This window comes from Gorilla gorilla, chromosome 1, assembly GCF_029281585.2.
Source record: "Gorilla gorilla gorilla isolate KB3781 chromosome 1, NHGRI_mGorGor1-v2.1_pri, whole genome shotgun sequence".
NCBI classification, from domain to species: Eukaryota; Metazoa; Chordata; class Mammalia; order Primates; family Hominidae; genus Gorilla; species Gorilla gorilla.
Window position 1 is genome coordinate 15,278,039 of NC_073224.2, and position 24,755 is coordinate 15,302,793.

The 24,755-nt window shown below is 40.8% G+C and overlaps 1 protein-coding gene across 4 annotated transcripts in view; it reads right to left on the bottom strand.

The window, feature by feature from the left end:
- The window catches only part of FMN2 (formin 2), a 394,366-nt gene that overhangs the window by 246,992 nt on the left and 122,619 nt on the right, over nucleotides 1-24,755 (bottom strand). For 3 of the 4 annotated variants that reach the window (XM_055373745.2, XM_031015559.3, XM_055373751.2), the window contains exons 5-6: nucleotides 22,492-24,317; nucleotides 19,962-20,106 (exon numbers count right to left, since the gene is read on the bottom strand). The exons of the other annotated variant lie outside the window; for it this stretch is intronic. In XM_055373745.2, the coding sequence (XP_055229720.2) occupies nucleotides 19,962-20,106; nucleotides 22,492-24,317 (1,971 nt within the window). The remainder of the gene's footprint in view (nucleotides 1-19,961; nucleotides 20,107-22,491; nucleotides 24,318-24,755) is intronic. 4 annotated transcript variants of the gene reach the window in all.

The window sequence follows — 24,755 nt, forward strand, 5'->3', positions numbered from 1 at the left end:
CAAGTTTGTATTGTTTTATTTTTTGGAAGGCTTAATGTGGAACGCAAAGAGATGGTCAAATTAGAGAGTTTTTTGTTTTGTTTTCTTGTTTTTGGAATAGCTCTGTGTCTACCTGCTTCGTGTGTGGCAGTATTGAGAAGAAGGCTGGCATTACTGGAATAGGAAAGTTTTTACTTACAAAACAACAGCCAAGTCAGTCTGGCATCACCGGGGGAATACTGCAATCTAGCTTTCAAAACAAAACAAGTTACTGTGTCTTTCCTTGCCAGTTCAAAGGATGGAGACCAACTCAAAGCCAATTTCTATGGAGCCTTGTGCCGATCTAGGCCATTGAAGAAAAGCTGATCATTTAAAAAGCACTCAGCTGCAAGTGGATTTCAACTCAGATTCTAGCTTCTAGCATGAAGAACATGCTAGTTTCTTTTGTTGGCACTAGAAAAAAGCAGGCAAAATTCCATCCTAATTATGAAAAGCTTTGCTTACAAGAGTAATTAAGTACACAAAATGTTAGTAAAAGGGGCTGCAAGTGAAAACACCAACAACATTATACAGGAGAGTATTAAAAGAGAAAAGGAGTCATTCTGTACTATATTTACAGTTAAGGAAATTTAAAGAGTGACCTATACATGTTTTGTAAAAAGTTTTAATGGCAACATTACAATCCATGTAGAAAAATATACAGAACTATACATAAAGATTACCACATGGATCAATTAAAGAAAAGCCTTGCCTACATTCCTACTAATACACACCTCAAAACAAAATTTTTTTATGGCTGAGAAAAAAATAGGAAAAAACAGAAATACTTTAGGTGGCATCAAAGCTTTAGGGGACGTCAGCTCTTCCTGCTCTCATTTTAACTTCATTTACACTATTCTCTTTCTTTTCTATAAGCTATTGGGTTAGTTTTGTTGTTGTTGTTGTTGTTTTTCAGACAGGGTCTGACTCTCTTACCCAGGCTGGAGTGCAGTAGCTTGATCTCGGCTCACTGCAGCCTTGACCTCCTGGGCTTAAGCGATCCTCCCGCCTCATCCTCTCAAGCAGCTGGGAGTAGGTGGGGCTACAGGCACGTGCCACCATGCCCAACTAATTTTGTATTTTTTGTAGAGACGTGGTCTCATTGTGTTTCCCAGGCTGGTCTCAAACTTCTGGGTTCAAGTGATCCTGCCACCTCAGCCTCCCAAAAGGCTGGGATTGTAGGCATGAACCACTGCGCTGGCCTCTCTTCTATAAATTTTTGGTTAGCAAGGTTTATACTACAGTTTCTTAAAATGTGTTTACTAAAACTTGATATTTCAAAGATACTTTTCTGCTGGGCATGGTGGCTCATACCTGTAATCCTAGCACTTTGGGAGGCTGAGGTGAGTGGATTACCTGAGGTCAGCAGTTCGAGACCAGCCTGACCAACATGGTGAAACCCTGTCTCTACTAAAATACAAAAATTAGCTCGGCATGGTGGTGCATGCCTGTAATCCCAGCTACCCAGGAGGCTGAGGCAGGAGAATCGCTGGAACCGGGGAGGCAGAGGCTGCAGTGAGCTGAGATCATGCCACTGGCACTCCAGTCTGAGACTCTGTCTCTTAAAAAAAATAAAAATTAAAAAAAAGTCAGCTATGGAAGGATAGCACAGACATTTCATTCACTTTTAAACCTGGCGCATCATCACATGAAACAATTCCACAGAACCGCCAAACATAGTCATTTTTTATAAACAGTACATTGGTACTATCATAGCAGCATATTAAGTCCTGACTCTTCTAGGGAGGCATCATTAACTGTCACCAATAAATCAATACTTTTTGATCTTCACTCTGTATATGAGCATAAAGGGTAAGGTATGTTGATTACCAAGAGAGGATCAAACATCACAGCACGTGAAAGAGAGAGAGAGGGAGGGAGATGGATAAGGTGAGGAAGAGGGGGAAGAATGGTGAGGTATGGGCTAATTTTAATTTGTGCATTCAAATTTAGGTTCAATAATGCAAATCTCTATTTCCACATGGGTCTGTCCAACGTGTAAGTTAAAAACACAGAAGTCTTTAGATTTTGCTTTCAATCCTCCTTCCTCCATGGAGACTTGATGGAAGAAAGAGTCTTCAAAACTTTTATGAAAATAGGCAATAAAACCAGTTTACTGTCAAATATTAAAACAACAGTGGAGGTAATCTTCATAAACACAGCAAATCTGTCTCTGGGGGATTCTGGTGACTGTGTCCAAAAGTCACCAGAATCCCCCAGAAGGCCAGAAAGGATTTTCCAAAGGGGTTTTAATTATATTCCCAGAGCCCAGACTCCTCAAGAGAAAAATCACAGTCCATATATCTTTAGTCTCTTCATCAAAAGCAGAGAAAAAAGTTATAAATTTCTCCTTCTGAGATTAATGAACTCTTGCCTATAAAACTATATTATGCTTTAAGTTAAAAACAGCTTAAACTTTTGACCATTTATTTTTAGGGAAAAAAAAAGTTTATCTTAAGGTTTTTTGAGGTTGAAAAATATATTATTTATCCAGAAAATTATAGTCTGATATCATGATCATTCTATGGGTAACAAGTGCTACCAGAAAAATTATTTACCTTCTCATAAATATTTACTAGCAAATACTTGCATAAATAGGCTAAGACTTGAAATTTTTATTGAAATTCAAATGGCTGCACCTTTTTTCATTTCCACCAGCGGTGTATGAGGGTTCCAGTTTCTCCGCATCCTTATCATGCTAGCTATGGTCTTTCTCTTTGATTATAGCCATCCTTGCACATGTGAGGTGGTGTTGCATTGCAGTTTTGATTTTCACTTCCCTAATGCTAACAGTGTTGAGTAGTATCCTTTTATGTGCTTATTTGAAAGCGGTATACTTTTCTGGAGAAAACCCTACTCAAACCTTGTGCCCATTTTTTTTTCTTTCTTTTTCTTTTCTTTTTTTTTTTTTTTTTTTGAGACAGAGTTTCACTCTTGTTGCCCAGGCTGGAGTGCAATGGCACAGTCTCGGCTCACCACCACCTCTGCCTCCTGGGTTCAAGCGATTCTCCTGCTTCAGCCTCCCGAGTAGCTGGGATTATAGGCATGTGCCACCACACCTAGCTAATTTTGTATTTTTAGTAGAGATGGGGTTTCTCCATGTTGGTCAGGCTGGTCTCAAACTCCTGACCTCAGGTGATCCACCCGCCTCGGCCTCCCAAAGTGCTGGGATTACAGGTGTGAGTCACTGCGCTCAGCCTTGCCCATTTTGAAATTAGATTTTTTTAAAATTATTGTTGTTATTGAGTTGTAGGAGTTATTTAGATATTCAGGATGTTAACCACTTATCAGATTTGTGACTTGCAAACATTTCCTCCCATTTTGTGGGTTGGTTGTCTTTTTAAGTTTTTTGATGGTATTGTTTGTAGATTCAAAATTGTTAACTTTGATGTAGAATAATCTATTTTTTCTTTTGTCATATGTGCGTTTAGAGTCATAGATCTAAGAAACCATTGCCTAATCTCATTCTTTTGCATGTGGATATACAGTTGTCCCAGCACCATTTGTTGAAAAGACCATTCTTTCACCCTTGAAATGACTTAGCACCATTGTCAAAAATCAACAGACCATAAATGTAAGAATTGATTTCTGGACTCTCAAATATATTCCATTGACCACTATGTGTATTAGTATGCCAGTACTACATTGTCTTAATTACTATAGTTTTGTAATAACTTTTGAAATCAGGAGGCTTCCAACTTTGTTCTTTTGCTAGATTGTTTTGGCTATTCTGAGATCCTTCATTTTTCACGTGAATTTTTAAATTAGCTTGTCTATTTTGCTAAAAAAAAAAATGAGTTTGGGGGAATGGTTGGGATGTTGCTAGACACTGTGTTGAATCTGTTGGACAACTTGGCAAGTATCGTCATCTTAACAAGATCAAGTCTTCCCATCCATAACCATGGCATGTTCCCTTTATTTAGATCCTCCTTAACTTCTTTCAACAATGCTTTCTAGATTCAGTGTAAAAATCCTGCACTTCTTTTTTTAAATCCATACTTCAGTATCTTATTCTTTTTAATAATACTGCAAAGGGAGTTTGTTTTCCTAATTACATTTTCACAATGATAATTGCTAATGTCTAGAAATGCAATTAGATTCCTTGTTACATCTAATAGTTTCTTCTAGTGAATTCCTTAGGACTTCTTACATACAAGATCATGTCATCTGCAAAATGTTTTGCTGCTTCCATTCCAGTCAGGAGACCATTTATTTCTTTCCCTTGCCTAATTGCCTTGACTAGAACTTCTAGCACATTGCTAAACAGAAGTAACAAGAATGAACATCCTTGTCTTTTTCCTGAAAAACATCCAGTCTTCAACGTGAGCCCTGGGTTTTTCACAGATGCTATCAGGCTGAGGAAGTTCCCTTCTAGTCCCATTTGTGTGTGTGTGTGTGTGTGTGTGTGTCACTAAAGTGTATATGATTTGGCAACTGCGGATTCTGCAGCTATTGAGATGTTCATTGACTTTTGCCTTTTTTCTCTTTTAGAGACAAGGTCTCATTCTACCACCCAGGCAGGAGTACAGTGGCACAATCATAGCTCACTGCAGCCACAAACTATCACTTAAGAGAACTATGTAATTATACTATGTTTTGTGCAGATAAAAAATGTTTACCAGTGCTCCTTGTTTTTGTATATGTGATCTCAAATTACCATATCATTTTCGTTCAACTTGAACTTTCTTTACTGTTTCCTGAAAGCCAGGTCTTTTAGCAACAAATTCTCTCAGTTTTTGTTTATCTGGAAATGTCTGTCTTTTGTCTCCATTTTAGAAAAACTCTCACTGGATGTAAGATGACTGGTTGAACATTTCGCTTTCAGTACTTTGAATGTCATCCTACTGCCTTCTGGTCTTCATTAATTCTGATAAGTCTGCTGTTAGTATTATTGGGGTTCCCTTGTATGAGATGTGTTGTTTTTCTTTCACTGCATTCATACTTTTTAATTGTTAGCTTTCAACAATTTGACTATGATATAGGGGGTGTGGATCTCTTTAGGTTTATCTATGAGGAATTCATTGAACTTCTTGGATGTGTGTATTAATGTTTTTCATAAAGTTGAGAAGTTTTCAGCCACATACATTCAAGTATTTTTCTGCCCCTTTTCTCTCTCCTCTCCTTTGGATATAGTTCACATACACTGGTCCCTTAGTGGTGTACCCCCATTTTTCTGAGGCTGTCAGTTTTTTTCATTCTTTTCTGTGTATGTTCTTCAGATTGTGCCATCTCTATTGATCTATGTTCAAGTCTGCTGATTATTTTCTTCTGTCACCACAAATCGATCGTTAAATCATCTAGTAATTTTTTCCCATTTTGGTTATTGTACTTTTAACTCTAGAATTATTTTATAATGTCAATCTGTTTATTGATATTCCCTACTTGACAGTGTCCCCATACCTTCTTTGATTTCTTAGAAATAGTTGCCTGGAGTTCTTTGAAGATATTTTAAATGGGTGCGTTGAGTTCTTTGTTAAGTCTAACATCTGGGTCCTTTTGAATAATGTTTCTGTTGCCTGTTTGTTTTCCTGTGTATAGGCCGCTCTTTCCTGTTCTTTACATGACTTGAATTTGTTGTTGAAAACCAGACATTTCACGTATTATATTTTATCAATTCTAGATATTGATTTTTCCCTTCCCTGCCCCAGAGCTTCTTGTGTTTCTGGTTTGCCTATTTATTTACTTGGTTACTTCACTAGGCTCATTCAGTGAAATCTGTTTCTGGCTCAGTGAGCAGCCTGACATTCCTGCACACATTTTTCCTTCACATTTTTAATCTTTCAGCCTGGCTACCTATGGGTCACCCCTGAATGGGCATGAGCCATTTATCAGTGAAAGATTATTCTTAAGGCCCCTGGGCCCTTAGGGTTTTACCCTTAACCACTGGGGCTGAGGGGTGCCTTGGAGTCTGCTATCACGTTCAGGGAATTTACCAATTTTTTCTACCATGTTCATCTGGAAACTAGTCACTGGGCTTTTCCCTCTCCAGTTGCTCCTGTGAGGGTACAGCCTTGGGTATGTACACAGCTTTCAGACTGCCAGAGATGACTGCAATATTATTTTTAAGCCTCGTTTCTTAGGAATTGCCCCAGTGTCAGAATAGCTTATTGTTTGCTCAGTGTTTTAACAGAGGTATTGAAACTGACCCAATAGTCCCATAGACAGATCTTTTTGATGAACATAGAAATTGGTCATTTGGTCTTAATGCTTGAAACTTATATTTGTTTTATCTGAGTTCCTTCCTCCGAAAAGCACCTTCAGGCCTCTAAAGAAGTATCAAAGAACTAAAACTCACCAGCTCACCACACCAGACCCCTCATTCACCATGATTGACTCCTTGCTGCATGCTAGTTCTTGTTTTCTTACACATTGCTACACTTCTCCCCCACTATATAGACCCCTAATTTTAGTCAGCCAGGGAGATGGATTTGAGACTGAGCTCCCATCTCCTTGGCTGCAGCAAATGATTAAAGCCTTCTTCCTTGGCAATACTTGTCATCTCAGTGATTGGCTTTCTGTGCGGCGAGCAGCACGAACTAGACTGAACCCCTGGTGTTTCAACAAGAGTATGTTTAAGACTCATGCCAAGACTTAGACTCCCACACAATAATAGTGGGAGATTTTAACACCCCAATGTCAACATTTGACAGATCAACAAGACAGAAAATTAACAAGGATATTCAGAACTTGAAATCCTTGGTCCTATTAGGACCAAGTGGACCTAATAGACATCTACAGAACTCTCCACCCCAAATCAACAGAATATACATTCTTCTCAGCACCACATCGCACTTATTCTAAAACTGAACACATAACTGGAAGTAAAACACTCCTCAGCAAATGCAAAAGAACGGAAATCATAACGAACAGTCTCTCAGACCACAGTACAATCAAATTACAACTCAGGATTAAGAAACTCAGTCAAAGCCACATAACTACATAGAAACTGAACAACCTGCTCCTGAACGACTACTGGGTAAATAACGAAATTAAGGCAGAAATAAATAAGTCTTTGAAACCAATGAGAACAAAGATACAACGTACCAGAATCTCTGGGACACAGCTAAAGCAGTAATTAAGAGGGAAATTTATAGCACTAAATGTCTACAGGAGAAAGCAGGAAAGATCTAAAATCAACACTCTAACATCAAAATTAAAAGAACTAGAGAAGCAAGAGCCAACAAACTCAAAAGCTAGCAGAAGATAAGAAATAACTAAGATCAGAGCAGAACTGAAGGAGACAGAGACATGGAAAGCCCTTCAAAAAAATCAACGAATCCAGGAGCTGGTGTTTTTTAAAAAGATTAACAAAATAGACCACTAGCCAGACTAATAAAGAAGAAAAGAGATAAGAAACAAATAGACACAATAAAAAATGATAAAGGGGATATCACCACTGATCCCACAGAAATACAAACTACCATCAGAGAATACTATAAACACCTCTACCCAAATAAACTAGAAAATCTAGAAGAAATGGATAAATTCCTGGACACATACACCCTCTCAAGTCCAAACAAGGAAGAAGTCATATCCCTGAATAAACCAATAACAAGTTCTGAAAACGAGGCAGTAATTGCTAGCCTACCAACCAAAAAAAGCCCAGGGCTAGACAGATTCACAGCCGAATTTTACCAGAGGTACAAAGACCAGCTGGTACCATTCCTTCCGAAACGGTTCCAAACAGTAGAAAAAGAGGGACTCTGTCCTAACTCATTTTGTGAGGCCAGCATCATCCTGATACCAAAACCTGGCAGAGACAAAACAAAACAAAAAAATTTCAGGCCAATATCCCTAATGAACATCAATGCGAAAATCCTCAATAAAATACTGGCAAACCGAATCCAGCAGCAAATCAAAAAGCTTATCCACCATGATCAAATTTGCTTAATCCCTGGGATGCAAGGCTGGTTCAACATACATAAATCAAAAACGTAACCCATCACATAAACAGAACCAGTGCAAAAAACCAGATGATTATCTCAACAGATGCAGAAAAGGCCTTCAATAAAATTCAGCACCGCTTTATGCTAAAAACTCTCAATAAACTAGGTATTGATGGAATGTATCTCAAAATAACAAAAGCTATTTATGACAAACCCACAGCCAATATCATACTGAATGGGCAAAAGATGGAAGCATTCCCTTTGAAAACTGGCACAAGACAAGGATGCCCTCTCTCACCACTCCTATTCAACACAGTATTAAAAGTTCTGGCCAGGGCAATCAGGCAAAAGAAAGAAATAAAGGGTATTCAAATAGGAAGTCAAATTGTCTCCGTTTGCAGATGACATGATTGTATATTTAGAAAATCCCATCGTCTCAGCCCCAAATCTCCTTAAGCTGATAAGCAACTTCAGCAAAGTCTCAGGATACAAAATCAATGTGGAAAAATCACAAACATTCCTATACACCAATAATAGACAAACAGAGAGCCAAATCATGAGTGAACTCCCATTCACAATTGCTACAAAGAGAATAAAATACCTAGGAATACAACTTACAAGGGATGTGAAGAACCTCTTCAATGAGAACTGCAAACCACAGCTCAAGGAAACAAGAAAGGACACAAACAAATGGAAAAACATTCCATGCTCATGGATAGGAAGAATCAATATTGTGAAAATGGCCATAGTGCACAGAGTAATTTATAGATTCAATGCTACCCCCATCAAGCTACCATTGACTTCCTTAACAGAATTTTTTTAAAAACTACTTTAAATTTCATATAGAACCAAAAAAGAGCCCATATATCCAAGTCATCCTAAGCAAAAAGAACAAAGCTGGAGCATCACACTACCTGACTTCAAACTATACTACTAGGCTACAGTAACCGAAACAGCATGGTACTGGTACCAAAACAGATATATAGACCAATGGAACAGAGCAGAGGCCTCAGAAATAATGTTATACATCTACAACCATCTGATCTTTGACAAACCTGACAAAAACAAGCAACGGGGAAAGGAGTCCCTATTTAATAAATGGTGTTGGGAAAACTGGCAGCCATATGCAGAAAACTGAAACTGAACCCCTTTCCTTACATCCTATATGAAAATTAACTCAAGATGGATTAAAGACTTAAACACAAGACCTAAAACCTGCTGAGGCAGGCAGATGACTTGAGGCCAGGAGTTCGAGACCAGCCTGGCCATCATGGTGAAACCCCATCTCTACTAAAAATACAAAAAAAAAAAAAAAATTAGCTGGGTGTGTTGGTGGGCACCTGTAATCCCAGCTACTTGGGAAGTTGAGGCAGGAGAATTGCTTGAACCCAGGAGGCAGAGCTTGTAGTGAGCTGAGATTGTGCCACTGCACTCCAACCTGGGTGACAGAGCAAGACTTCATTAAAAAAAAAAAAAAAAAAAAAGTCCCTAGAAGAAAACCTAGGCAATACCATTCAGGACATAGGCATGGGCAAAGACTTCATGATTAAAACACCAAAAGAAATGGCAACAAAAGCCAAAATTGACAAACGGGATCTAATTAAAGAGCATCTGCACAGCAAAAGAAACTATCATCAGAGTGAGCAGGCAACCGACAGAATGGGAGAAAATTTTTGCAATCTATCCATCTGACAAAAGGGCTAATATCCAGAATCTACCAGAATCTATAAAGAACGTAAACCAATTTACAAGAAAAAAAAAAAACAAACAAACAATCCCATCAAAAAGTGGGCAAAGGATATGAACAGACACTTCTCAAAAGAAGACATTTATGTGGCCAATAAACATATGAAAAAAAGCTCATCATCACTGGTCATTAGAGAAATGCAAATCAAAAACACAATGAGATACCATCTCATGCCAGTCAGAATGGCGATCATTAAAAAGTTGGGAAATAACAGATGCTGGAGAGGATGTGGAGAAATAGGAACGCTTTTACACTGTTGGTGGGAGTGTAAATTAGTTCAACCATTGTGGAAGACAGTGTGGTGATTCCTCAAGGATCTAGAACCAGAAATACCATTTGACCCAGCAATCCCATTACTGGGTATATACCCAAAGGATTATAAATCATTCTACTATAAAGACACATGCACACATATGTTTATTGCAGCACTATTCACAATAGCAAAGACTTGGAACCACCCAAAATGCCCATCAACGATAGGCTGGATAAAGAAAATGTGGCACATATACACCATGGAATACAATGCAGCCATAAAAAAGGATGAGTTCGTGTCCTTTGCAGAGACATTGATGAAGCTGGAAACCATCATTCTCAGCAAACTAACACACAAACAGAAAACCAAATACTGCATGTTCTCACTCATAAGTGAGAGTTGAACAATGAGAACACATGGACACATGGAGCAGAACATCACACACTGGGGCCTGTCGGTGGGGGGCTGGAGGAGGGATAGCATTAGGAGAAATACCTCATGTAGATGACGGGTTGATGGGTGCAGCAAACCACCATGGCACGTGTATACCTATGTAACAAACCTGCATGTTCTGCACATGTATCCCAGAACTTAAAGTATAATAAAAGAAAATAAATAAGTAAAATGGGATTAATAACACACACACACACACACACACACACACACGACTCATGCCAGTGAAGCTTCCGCTTGGTTTTGGTGGGTCTGTATGAGGTTAGCGAATGCTTTCCTGGGGACACCACATCTTGCTCTGATTGCTCTTGCTTGGGTAGCTGCAGCCTGGCAGGTGTGTATTCACACCCTCCCTACTTCCATCGATGATGGTGATCCTTAAAGGGCCCTTCTCAAAGGTCTCCCGTGGTTTTCCATGCTTGCCTGTTATAAAGCTTCTCTAACAGGAGACTGAAGAAATTAGAAATGCCAGCATCCTGCCTCTCCTAGACCCAAATCATAGCCATAGACATAGTTGTAGAGAAAGAGAGAGAACTATGGTCTTCTTGACCACACACATCTAGAGTAGAGCAGAGCTGGGGGTGGCTGGTAATGGAGTGGGTTGTGGCTCAACTGTCAGACTCTTGCTGTTATGAGTTTTAGTAGATTTTCTTGAATGACTGTTTCTCCATTTCCTGTGTGCCCTTAGGACAATTTTCAGAGATTTTAAACAATTTTTTGTTATAATTCTCACCAGTTAAGTTGTTGTTTTACTGGGGAGAGGATTCACCAAGTTCCTCACTATCTCGAGAAGACTCTCCTCCAGACAACTTGCTAAAGTAATACTTCAGACAGTTTCAAGTCCCAAAGTAATTTTAAAGATTCATAAATTAGCAGAAAATAAAGGTGAAATACTAAATATCTTCCATTTCGTTGTCTGGGCATGGTGGCTCATGCTTCTAATCCCAGCACTTTGGGAAGCTGAGGCAGGAAGATTGCCTGAGCCCAGGAGTACAAGACCAGCCTGGGCAACATGGCGAGTCCCCGTCCCTACAAAATAAAACTTAAAAAGTTAGCCAGGCTCGGTGGCCCACACCTAGAGTCCCAGCTACTTGGGAGGCTGAGGTGAGAGGATTGCTCAAGCCAGGGAAGTTGAGGCTGCAGTGAGCCATGATCATACCACAGTACTCCAGCCTGGGAGACAGAGTGAGACCCCGTCTCAAAAAAAAATAAATACAAAAAATTAAAAAACCTCCATTCTGAAAATGGTTACGGCTTTAAAAAAGAAACAGTTTATTTTCCACTTGTAAAAAGTTTTAAATTAAAGAAACTAAAGACACAAATAAGAACTTTATTTTTTTTTTCTAAATCTTAAACTTATGCCCTCCAATAACAGGAACTCTTTTTCAGTTTAGGTCACACGAAGTTTGGTTGTGAATAATCTGACTAGTGTCGTCACCAGCATCCCTTCTGGTAGACAAAAGGTAGGACCTATCATAATTGTGACTATGTAGGCCAAATGACGAATAAAATCCTCCTTTGCCCTGAGATCATCCCAAATCCTGTTGCTGTCCATGGTAAAGAAGGATACATCCTGCTATTTCATACCGTGACACCAAAATAAGCTGCAGGTCCAATTAATCTAAATTCAGTCCTCACACTTATTTCTAGTATGACAAACCCGACGCTGGGTAGAAGGATGAGAAGGAAACACATTCAGCTAAGAGAAATGAATATAAATGATCTACATTCACATTCCTAAAACTCCCAGACAGAAGCACACAAGCGAGGCCTGCTAAATGAGCTGCAAGGAAACCTTTGCTTGTGGTGCTATTCTCAAAAATCATCCCTTAATCCTCTCTACATATTTAAACCAAATAAATTCTTCAAGGCCCATTTCAAGTCATATCTCCTCCACACAGCCTTTATCCCAAGTCCAGCCTATATAACTCTGTTCTACTTCTGACCACCCACAGTTTGCACTATCTTTAGTATATAGCATGGAACCTGAAGGATAATTCAAGTATAGTCACTTGAATTACTCAAAACTGTCTCTCTTGGGTTGTTCCACAATAAATTAGCCCTCCAGAGAACCTCTGTGCTCTTTCTGGTATTTTAGCTCATTTCCTCTGCTGACGTCCCTGCTGAAATGGATCAACTGTGCTGCCATCAGATCAAAAAAGGGGGCAACAGTGAAAGTGTTCACTGTTTAGTTTTTCCAGTGAAACTAAAGAGGGCTCTCTGCAATAGTGGCTCCACTCTAAATTGGCTGTGCTGAGAAAACACTCTCCCATCATCTGCTCCAGACAGAAATAAAAATTTTTTTTTTTTTTAGAGATGAGATGGGGTCTCACTATGTTGCCTAGGCTGGAGGGCAGTGGGTATCACAGGCACAATCATAGCACACGACAGCCCACAACAGCCCACCTCGTAGGTGGGTCTACAGGTACATGCCACTGCGTCTGGCATTCCAAAGAGCATTTATACTCTATTCTATAATCTTTCTTCAATTCCTATGAATTATACACAGAACATTCTAGCCATTAAAAATTAATACCCCTTTCTTGTGCATTTAGCCCAACAGAATCTTTTTTTTTTTTTTTTTTTTTTGAGACGGAGTCTCGCTCTGTCGCCAGGCTGGAGTGCAATGGTGCAATCTTGACTCACTGCAACATCCACCTCCTGGGTTCAAGCAATTCTCCTGCATCAGCCTCCTGAGTATCTGGGACTACAGGCGCACGCCATCACGCCCAGCTAATTTTTGTATTTTTAGTAGAGATGGGGTTTCACCATGTTGGCCAGGATGGTCTCGATCTCTTGACCTTGTGATCCGCCTGCCTAGGCCTCCCAAAGTGCTGGGATTACAGGCGTGAGCCACTGCGCCCAGCCCAGAATCTTAATATCATGGTATATAAATATAAAATCCAAAAGAATTAACTATCTACACTATGATTAAATTGTATGCAATTCCAAAGCACGATTACCCAAATATAATTTCCCTAATATATAATCTAGCAAGGTGAAGGATAATTAGCTTCATTACATTTCCTTTATATTATGCTGGTGTATTCGTGTTTTTCTTCATTTTTAGCCATTTACTGAGAAGTATAAAAACCATCTTATTGGCTAAAAGAAAAGGTAAAAGCAGACGTTAATATTATTGCATTCCTTGAATTGATTGGGTATGCTCTACAAATAGTTATAGGAATAGCATCTTCAAAACAAAATAAATCTCTCAACATCTTAAACAAATCCAGATTCCACAAAACCTATGCTTGTCTAATTATAGTTTTGAATTTTGATGTGGTTTTCTATGTAAATACATTTTTAAGGCTTGCAATAGGAATGTATTCTATTAAAAGCAGATGTTTAAAGTTACAAAGTACCAAATGTTTATTGTGTATCCCCAAAACAAATTTAAATTGTTTTATTATAAGATATTTAGTGTTTCAGATATTATTTTATGTCTTTGGTCAAAAGACAAATATAACTGTCCAAATCAACCAAAACACACCCTTGCCAACTACAACTGGAACAATTAACACCAATACAAAACATGTCTTCTATAACACAAATTATCATTCAGTCTGTCACTCTGTAAGCACTGAAATATCTACTAATTACAATAAAACATAGTTTTCAATCTAAAAATGAATATCTGCAATAAATAAAACTGCAGCAAAGATCAAAGATAAAATATGTAATCTCTTTTTCCTTTTCATAGCAGCCAATAATACAGTGGCAGGCAATACCTGAAGTGTGCCACACTTGTTCTCCCAGATTCCTCAACATAGTAAGAAGCCTTTTATTGGCAATTACTGCTTCCCGTAAGAACACTTACAGGTATTATGTTACGTACTCCCATATAAGAGCAGCTGAATGATGAATACTTCTTTTCCTGTGGTTATTACACATTTTTATAACTTTTTTTTTTGAGACGGAGTCTCGCTCTGTTGCCCAGGCTGGAGTGTAGTGGCGCGATCTCCGCTCACTGCAACCTCCGCCTCCCGGGTTCAAGCAATTCTCCTGCCTCAGCCTCCTGAGTAGCTGGGATTACAGGCATCCACCACCACTCCCGGCTAATTTTTTTGTATTTTTAGTAGAGACAGGGTTTCACCATGTTGTCAGGCTGGTCTCAAACTCCTGACCTCGAACATTTTTAAAAAGTCTTTTTTAGGGATTAGGTCATCAAGCACAACGGAAAGACTAAACATGATACCAAATATCTAATCCTTAAAGTTAGTATCTGTAATAAATGTGAATTCTAACAAATCCTTTTATTACCTGCCCTTATAATAAGTAGCACATTTAACTATGTATTTTTTTCTGATCAGATTTCCAGAGGCTAAAGTCCAACAAATATTTAACTGTCATACTTTTTCTCCCATTCCCTGGGCAAAGAATTTTAATCTGATAGATTACATAGAAGAAACCCACAAAGAGATTCATTGTGTTGCATTAAATGGTTAGACCAATGTCAAGTTATGTACTTTTTAAAAAATATCAGATTCTTCTTTTACACTCTTGCTGACTTCTATGTGCAAATTTACATTCTGGGTATCATGTTCCTTTACAGATCCTTTAAACATGATTAGACATTATTTACCTATGGCTTATTTTACAAAGATGATTCTTTTTTTTACCATGAGATAAATGAAATGTAGCATCATTTCACATTTGGCAAGGTTTAACCACAATGGCTGTCTGCCTCTAACCACTATTTATATGCCACGCAAGCAAGTGGCTCTTATTTTTACTGCTTACAGAAGCTTATGTATTTAAATCTCATACCACTCAAACTTTTATTTAACTGGGCAAATGTCATGTTGGTGAAACCACAGTTTATATACTTGTCAAAATCTGCTAAAATATTGGCCAGGTGCAGTGGTTCATGCCTGTAATCCCAGCACTTTGGGAGGCCAAGGTGGACGGATCACCTGAGGTCAGGAGTTTGAGACCAGCCTGACCAACATGGCAAAACCACGTCTCTACTAAAAATACAAAAATTAGCTGGTCACGGTGGCCCGCACCTGTAATCCCAGCTACTTGGGAGGCTGAGGCAGGAGAATCGCTTGAACCCGGGAGGGGGAGGTTGCAGTGAGCCAAGATCACACCACTGCACACCAACCTGGGCAACAGAGTGAGACTCCATTAAAAAAAAAAGAAATAAAGAAAGAAAGAAATCTGCTAAAACATGGTAAAGGTTTTAAAAGTTTCTCACATACAATTTTATTTATAACCACAGTCATTTAAATACCAAACATATATGAAAAACCAATACACATTCAAATTCTTTTTTTAAAGTATTTAATTCATTTTTAAAAGTATATATTCTGGTCTCCATATAAAATACTGTACTTACACTCATATAAAATATTCCACATCCATAATTATCACTTAATTAGGAAGAGCAGAGGCTTTGAAGCCAGAAGGCTGGAGTCTGAACCCCAGCTCAGCCCCTTACCAGCTTGGAAACATGATTGAATTCCGCTATATCTCTGTACCTGAGGTTTCTGTACTATGAACTGAGGCTAACGGTGCCTGTCTCACAGGACTAGGAGCATTATATGAGTTGATATAAGTAAAGTGCTAAGAACAGTAACTGGTACATGGTAAATAATGGACACAATATGACTTGTGGTTTCCATGGTTATTATTGTTGTAATAATTACTACTATTACTACTACTACTGCGTTTACCAAAATATATTTCCTTATGACATTATTTGATAGAAGATTAACCAAAAACTATGCAACCCTTATTAACAAAATCACTCCCAAGTAAATTCTCTCACTTTCCTGCTAATGAGCTCGGATTTTTTTTTCCCTGAGAGAGGGTCTTAATCTGTCACCCTGGCTGGAGTGCAGTGGTACTCTCACAATTCACTGCAGCCTCAACCTCCCTGGGCTCAGATGATCTTCCCATCTCAGCTTCCCAAGTAGCTGGGATGACAGACATGCGCCACTGCACCCAGCTAATTTTTATATTTTTTATAGATTCAGAATTTCCCCATGTTCCCCAGGCTGGTCTCGAAATCCTGGGCTCAAGCCATCCACCTGCCTTGTCCTCCCAAAGTGCTAGGATTACAGGTGTGAGCCACCACGCCCAGTGGGTTAAACTTTTTAATCCTTATTTGATCACCAAAGATCCTGAGGTGACTTAGGGTCATTACAAACATTAAAAATCACTGAACTACCCTGGAATTAGGGAGGAGATTGGATTAAACACTTATGGCTCTAAAGCCTTCCTTAAAATTGGGCAAGTGTGAATGTGTGTGAATGCTAAAACATGAACATCATAAGAGATCACTTTTTCTTTTTCTTTTTGAGATGGAGTCTCACTCTATTGCCCAGGCTGGAGTGCAGTGGCGTGATCTCGGCTCACTGCAACCTCTGCTTCCCGGGTTCACGCCATTCTCCTGCCTCAGCCTCCCGAGTAGCTGAGACTACGGGCACCTGCCACCACGCCCGGCTAATTTTTTGTATTTTTAGTAGAGACGGGGTTTCTGCGTGTTAGCCAGGATGGTCTCGATCTCCTGACCTCGTGATCCACCCGCCTCGGCCTCCGAAAGTGCTGCGATTACAGGCGTGAGCCACCACACCCGGCCAAGATCACTTTTTCTATTTTCCTCTTTATTCCTTAAGAGACGGGGTTCTACATCAGACAATTCTAAAGTCAAAGTGTCGCACTCATTTGGTTATGAAAAACTATGTCAAACTATATTCTGATAAACTTCTATGTACCTTCTCAGCTAATCTTTTGTGTAATGCTTCAAAGTAAAGAAGGATAAATGAAGAAATCATCACAGAACAAACTTAAATCCATGCTCCATGAGAAAAGTATAAAATGCTTTGTCTTAAGTTCTTTGGAGAAAAAAGGATTTGGAAATACAAGATATTCTTCATTTCTATCAGTCTGAGCATCCAGAGAAAATAACCCTCTTTCTCCTTATGCCAAACGGCAATGTGCCCAGCTGAGGAATCTTCTATTATCACACTGAAAACGTCTCTGCCATGACGGTAAAAACAGCACAGGCACCTCGTTAAACACCAGTGCATTCAACCACAGTCTTACTTTCAAGGAGAAGAGACATCACAGAAAAATTATTTGGCTATTTTTAAATATTTAAACAAAAACAGAACTTCCAGCTTCCATTGTATATAAGAAGAATTGCTTGAAATACCTCCATAAACATATGCCACGGCATTAAAGGCTATTAATTTTACTGGAAATGAATCATAAGGTACCAAAATGTCTGCACATACAATCAGTGCACATTTCCCATAAAAAGGGGAACAATTTGCATGCATCCTGAAAATACACTTTCCTTAAACAAAATTTTAAATGTCTCAAGTAAATGGAATGGACAGATTTTTCTTCCAAATACAATGAAGTTAAATAAAACTATGTTTCTTCAGCAATCCATCACTTTGTAGTGATTTTTCTCTAACATACATTTAAAAAAATCTTTTGTCCCTCCAAAAACAGATCTGAAATGCAGAGCTCAGCACCAAGACCCAGGCCAAGGAGTTGCTGAATAGGTTTATCTGGAGTCATGATGGAGACTGTCCCATAAACCCTGTTTGAAGCTGAAGGTCAACAGTAGCGTCACTATCAATAAACACAAATGAGGACATTGGCAAAGTCTCTTACCAACAATTTAGGAAATGGCTTAATGACAGAATGAGGAGATTATCTTAAGATGATGATGCTCAACACAGACGCACTGTTTATATGCTAAGAGACCCTTCATGCCAACTAGTTTAATGTGAAGTTTGATGATTTACATGTAAATCATATTTCAGTAAGCTAAAACTTAATACTATGTCAAACAGAGAATGAAATCCTACAGTCTTGGGCAACCTGGGAGACTTCTTCCTTATCTGTATTCCCTTAGCCAAAAAAAAAAAAAAAAACCACACAAGAAAACAAAAGGGGTGCTGGAAGTAAGGAGAGCATGGCTCAATTTTCTGAGTATTTAGTCCCTGGACGAGAGATGCTCCATGCCACATCTACACATTTGTCAAGTGACAGTTCCGGCTGCTTGACTCTTCTCAATGTAAGCCCCACCCATATTCCTCGCCCAGACAGATTTTACATCTCTGACACAACCCAAAAGAAGAGATACGATGATTCAGCCTCAGTGTACTATATGCAAATATACCAAGGATTTTTTAAATATTTATCTCTGCCAGAGAAAATATGATTTTCCATTACTCCTTTTAACATTGTCACCCTGGACTTACTGATTACTATGAAATGAGTAACTTTCTGGTTTTTAATCACTACTGGACATAGCCACTGATATTTATAAAGTCTTCATCCCTTAGTCAGCTGATTAATTTAATAAATATTTATTGAGTGCCTGCAATGTGCCAGGTGCCATCTCATTTACTATGTTACTGACCTGAGGTCACCAGCAACCAGTGATAACGCAACAAGCATTTCTAAAAGAATTCAACTGCATAATGTTTGGGTTTACATTATTCTGAGATTAATAAAATGCCTGGGGTGAGCCTGCTCACCCAGCCAACTATGGGTCACAGGGGTCTAGCTGTCCCATTGAAATCCATCTTCTCCTGGCTGGATTTGGCAATGTCCACCTAATGAAAATTGTCTGCTCTGAAATAAATATCAATGGAAACAACTCCAGGTCATGAGCCCAGCTATTACTTCCGGGTCAGAGGCACAAATTCGAGGAATCACCCCATTAGCTGGAACTCCTATGGGGCTACTGGGCAAGGAGAACACTGGGGATATCAGCCTCATTTTTCCCTCTTTGCTTCCCAAGACTGAGCTGCTTGCCATTCCTTTGCTTCCAAGACCTCTTTCCTGCCACCCTGCAAAAGTTAAGAAATGTAGCCACTCTCCATTTCAGGGTAAAGACGGGCACCATTAGCAATTCTTTCTATCTGGAGCTCATTATCATGAGGTTTTACTCTACTTTCCAAATGACACCCCTGAGAAATTTATAACAATATCCCTTTATGACAAGTCCAATGGATATATCAGTAGAAAAAAATTGCTTGGAAATGTTTTTCTTGAAATGCACCAATCTTTCTTTTTATGACTCAAAAATGTCACAGGTTAGATCAAAGGATCTAACATAAAATAGAGAGGTTAGAAATGGATACAAGATTTCTCTTCCACATTTCAAGTACAGTGTGACTGTTTAACTGGATTCTAACGGCATCCACTTCAGATATAATGCAACAAAATACCAAACACATTATCAGTTACTAAGGATTGGATTTCTTGATTGTTTTCCTTTGCCCACTCTTTCCTTTCTTTCCATCCATAGGAGCACTCAGATGGACATAAATCAAATGAAAATTTATTTCTAGGCAACTAATTCTGGAAAGAGACAATGGCGGATATTTTGGAAATATGTATTATGATGTTACAAATAAAAGTTGGGACATTATCACTGGATGGAGATAATTATGTGTTGTTCTATTTGGGCTAGTCTTACTTAACCACATGTTCTAAAGTTCTAACCCTTGCTGTCTGCCTAAGATCCATGGAGGTTTACACAGCCCAAAAACTATTTCAAAGTTTTCTCTAATGACAGTTCACACTTATGCCAGAAACACTGTCCAATTTCATAAAGCACAAAAATACTCACTTGTTTAGCCTTCGTCTTTGAGATAGTATCAGAGATAGGTTTCTTTCTCTCCTTTACAGCAGTTTTAGAAAATAATTCCTCAAATTCATGACAATCTATGGATGGCTCTTCAATTTTTTCCCAAATAAGTGAAGTACTGGAGTCTCTAAAATTAAGCAAAAAAACAATAAAACAGCCATCAAACTGAACTTACATCACAGCAAGCATAAACAGAAAGGAAGAAGGGGAGGGAGGAAGGCCAGCAGGAGGGAAGGAGGGAAAAAGAAGAGAGATAAGAAGGAAAAAATATTCTTTTTCTTTAAGACCACCATTTGTTTGATCAACTTAATGGGAAAGTTGAAATACCATCCATGAATGAAATTTTTCCCCAGAAATAATTTCCAGGAAGCCTCAGTCATCAGGCCACTGTATAAAAATGTAAAAAGAAAACTTATCTCAGTGTGGGCTAGGGAGGCAAGAAATGTCTGCTATCTCAAAATCCCAACTTGACTTAACAACTTTGCAGATTATTCATGGGTTAAAAAATACATATTTACAGGATGGCATCCTCTCCCTCCTACTGCCTCCCATCACCCCATTGTTATTTGTCTTGTCAGTGACTGCAGATTCGTGTAGTACCACCTAAAAAGGGTAAACACATCTTTTTAAAAAGCAAACCAACAACAAAACACAAGAACTTCCCGTCATATCTGGAGAAAATGACTTTGGGGCACAGTTTAAAATGAATCACCCACATACATAAGTGGCGTGGTAACAACACAGAAGATGAACTGAAAAATTAAAGTCATCAGAATATACAGATTCTTGCCCCCGATATGGTGTAGTGAGTAGAAAAATCCATATAAGAAATGAAAACGAACCTGGCAAATACCCTGTTTCTAAATGCATGCCACATCACACAAAGGAAATTCACACAAAGGAAATTCAAGGAATCATGAAACATTAGAACAAGGAAGCCCCAGTGAGGTTTACAGTGTGCGTTTTTCCCTGCCACCTACACATTCCACAGCCAAATATCACAGCATTGTCTCAGTGACTAGGGAACACGGGCTATAGATGACACATAAATGTATAAAGTACCACCAGAATACCTGGTGGAAAGCATTCTTTTATGATGATCAGTCCCAGCTATGATTGTATGACTTTGTGCTGTGTTGCCAATGAGGGACAGAAGTGCCATGAAATTTTCAAAACTAAATTATTTCACACTTGGGGTGTGGATATGTGTATTTTTGTGAAGCATGTTTCTGAAGAAAGCCTACAAGATGGGACTGTAAACCAGGGCTGTGCATTTTATTTATTTATTTATTTATTTATTTATTTATTTATTTACTTGCTTGCTTATTTTTGAGACGGACTCTCGCTCTGTCACCCAGGCTGGAGTGCAGTGGCACAATCTCGGCTCACTGCAAGCTTCGGCTCACTGCAAGCTCCGCCTCCCGGGTTCACGCCATTCTCCTGCCTCAGCCTCCCGAGTAGCTGGAACTACAGGCGCCCGCCACCACGCCCGGCTAATTTTTTGTACTTTTAGTAGAGACGAGGTTTCACCGTGTTAGCCAGGATGGTCTCAATCTCCTGACCTTGTGATCCACCCGCCTCGGCCTCCCAAAGTGCTGGGATTACAGGCGTGAGCCACCGCGTCCGGACAGGGCTGTGCATTTTAAAGTGTGCACTAAATCATGCTCCAGAGTCAGTTTACCTAAGAATTTGATTTGCGGCCGTGCCCGGTGACTTACGCCTGTAATCCCAGCACTTTGGGAGGCCGAGGCGGGCGGATCACGAGATCAGGAGATGGGAGACCATCCTGGCTAACACGGTGAAACCCCATCTCTACTGAAAATAGAAAAAAAAATAGCCGGGCATGGTGGCGGGCGCCTGTAGCCCCAGCTACTCAGGAGGCTGAGGTAGGAGAATGCGGTGAACCCAGGAGGCGGAGCTTGCAGTGGGCCGAGGCTGCGCCGCTGCACTCCAGCCTGGGCGACACAGCGAGACTCCGTCCACCCCCCCCCCCAAAAAAAAAAAAAAAGAATTTGATTTACATTTTTAAGCTGTTTGTCAGAAATGGAAACTTGAAGTAGTAAAAGCAAAGAGTAGATTCTTACATGGAAAATAATTTGGATACAAATGTCTCTGCTTACCTGCCCTCATTCATTTTCCAAAGGGCATATAAGCATACTTTCACTGGAATTTAGGCATAAGTAGCAGTCTTACAACTAGATAACAGAGCATGTATTTTAAGAAAAATATATCCCTCAATCTTTAAGAGATATATCAATAACTACATAGATGGGTATACCTACATCTTATACATTGATACGTATATGTATTTATTTTACATCTTTGGTACTTCTACAGAAAAGCCTAAAGCTTTAAATAGCAAACTGCTGCACTATATATTGATGTAAAAATCTAGACAAGTTTTAGAGTTGTGCTTAAAAATACATTCAACGGTAATTTTCCCGAGTTTGAAGGTAAACACTTCCCTAATACTGACACACACTGTGCAAAGACGAGCTCACTTTCATGTTACCTTTTACTATGTAGTTGAATCCTGGTCCAGTAAAGAGGCTTCATTGGTCGACAAGGCTCTATGGGCTGCTTCCTACTCCCTTTGTCCTGATTCATCCCTAATCCAAACAAGCCACTTGGCAATGGAGGAGGAAGAAATCCACACACCTGTGGGGTTGGTAAAGTGCTACTCCCAACTTGTGGGAGGAGTGGAGGGCCTGATGCAGGAAGCAGAGGGGGCGGTGGGATTCCTGTCCCAGGTGGAGGGAGTGGGGGAGCTGGAGCAGGTGGAATCCCCATACCTGGCAAGGGAGGAGGTGGGGGAATCCCAGCACCAGGCAGAGGGGGCGGAGGAGGTATTCCCACTCCAGGTAGAGGGGGCGGAGGAGGTATTCCCACTCCGGGTAGAGGGGGCGGAGGAGGTATTCCCGCTCCGGGTAGAGGGGGCGGAGGGGGTATGCCCGCTCCGGGTAGAGGGGGCGGAGGGGGTATGCCCGCTCCGGGTAGAGGGGGCGGAGGGGGTATGCCCGCTCCGGGTAGAGGGGGAGGAGGGGGTATGCCCGCTCCGGGTAGAGGGGGTGGAGGGGGTATGCCCGCTCCGGGAAGAGGGGGAGGAGGGGGTATGCCCGCTCCGGGTAGAGGGGGCGGAGGGGGTATGCCCGCTCCGGGAAGTGGGGGCGGAGGAGGTATTCCGGCTCCGGGAAGAGGGGGAGGAGGGGGTATGCCCGCTCCGGGAAGAGGGGGAGGAGGGGGTATGCCCGCTCCGGGTAGAGGGGGAGGAGGGGGTATGCCCGCTCCGGGTAGAGGGGGAGGAGGGGGTATGCCCGCTCCGGGTAGAGGGGGAGGAGGGGGTATGCCCGCTCCGGGAAGAGGGGGCGGAGGGGGTATGCCCGCTCCGGGTAGAGGGGGAGGAGGGGGTATGCCCGCTCCGGGAAGTGGGGGAGGAGGGGGTATAGCCGCTCCGGGAAGAGGGGGAGGAGGGGGTATGCCCGCTCCGGGTAGAGGGGGCGGAGGAGGTATTCCCGCTCCGGGCAGAGGGAGTATGCCTGCTCCGGGTAGAGGCGGCGGAGGAGGTATGCCCGCTCCGGGAAGAGGAGGGGGAGGGGGTGGCAGCATTTCTGTACCCGGCAGAGGAGGAGGTTGGGGAATGGCTGTACTGGGCAGAGTAGGCACTGTCATGCCAGGGAGAGGGGGAGGTGGGGGAGGCACCATGCCCAGGCCAGGCATGGAGCTGGAGGACTCTGTGCAAGGCAGAGGTGGTGGAGATGGGATGTTACAGCTGTTTTTAAAGGCAGAGGAAACAGAGTGTTCGTGGCTGGTTTGAAACTCGGTAGAAAGAGAATGGGGCGGCTGTGACCCAGGCTGTCCTTGACCAGCAGACCACAGAAGGGATGGAGGTGGTGGAGGCTGTGAGATGCTCTGTGTGGGCTGATGGCTGTCGAGCTGGACTGATATTCGCCTTGGAGACACAATCAAAGAAATCTCTGAACAGAACTTTGTCTGAGGTCCACTTTCAGCCCCAGGGGGGTATGGAGGACGCCCTGGCAGCCCATCCACAGGAGGCAGTGTCAGCACCCCACCCTCTTCCGTGGGGGAAGTCTGTATCGATTTCGCCTCTAAAATCCTATGATGCCGTACTTCCTTTTCTTCTAACCTGAGAGCTTCGAGACAGACATCGCCTGAGGCTGTCACTCCATTCTCAAGCCCTTGACGACCACTGGCCACCTCTGTGTCCAGGGCAGGATACTGCCTCTCTAGTTCAGCTATTTTGGTTCTCAGATCCTCAATAGTCTGTTCCAGCTGCTGAATTACAGTGGCCTGTCCCTCAGACTTCATGTCAACAACTTCCTGAAGGGCGACAAGGACAGACATAGTTAGTAATGAAATAAGGAAAAATGCAAATAGCAAAAAATTAAGCAAAATTATATCTGTTTGTTGTCATACTTCCAGAAAGACTCCTTGACAGAAAGATGGTATTAATATTTCTATGTGTCCCCTGGCTTGCACCCTGAGATTTCAAAGTGGTTAACACACGTGACTTACCACAGAATCCTAAGTCCACATCTGTCTCATTTTCAAATGATACCATTGAGGACAAATAGACCACTGAGAATAGGGAAGAAAGCTCTGAGTGATAAACCAGTTTATTTCTAAGATAGCCTTCTTTCCAGCCTAGGAACATTGGTTTTTAGGATGTTCCCTGAAAACATTTTAAAGGTAATCCTGAATTTTAAAGGTAGTCACTGCTTTTTAAAAGTGATCACTGAATGAGTGTTCAATAATAAT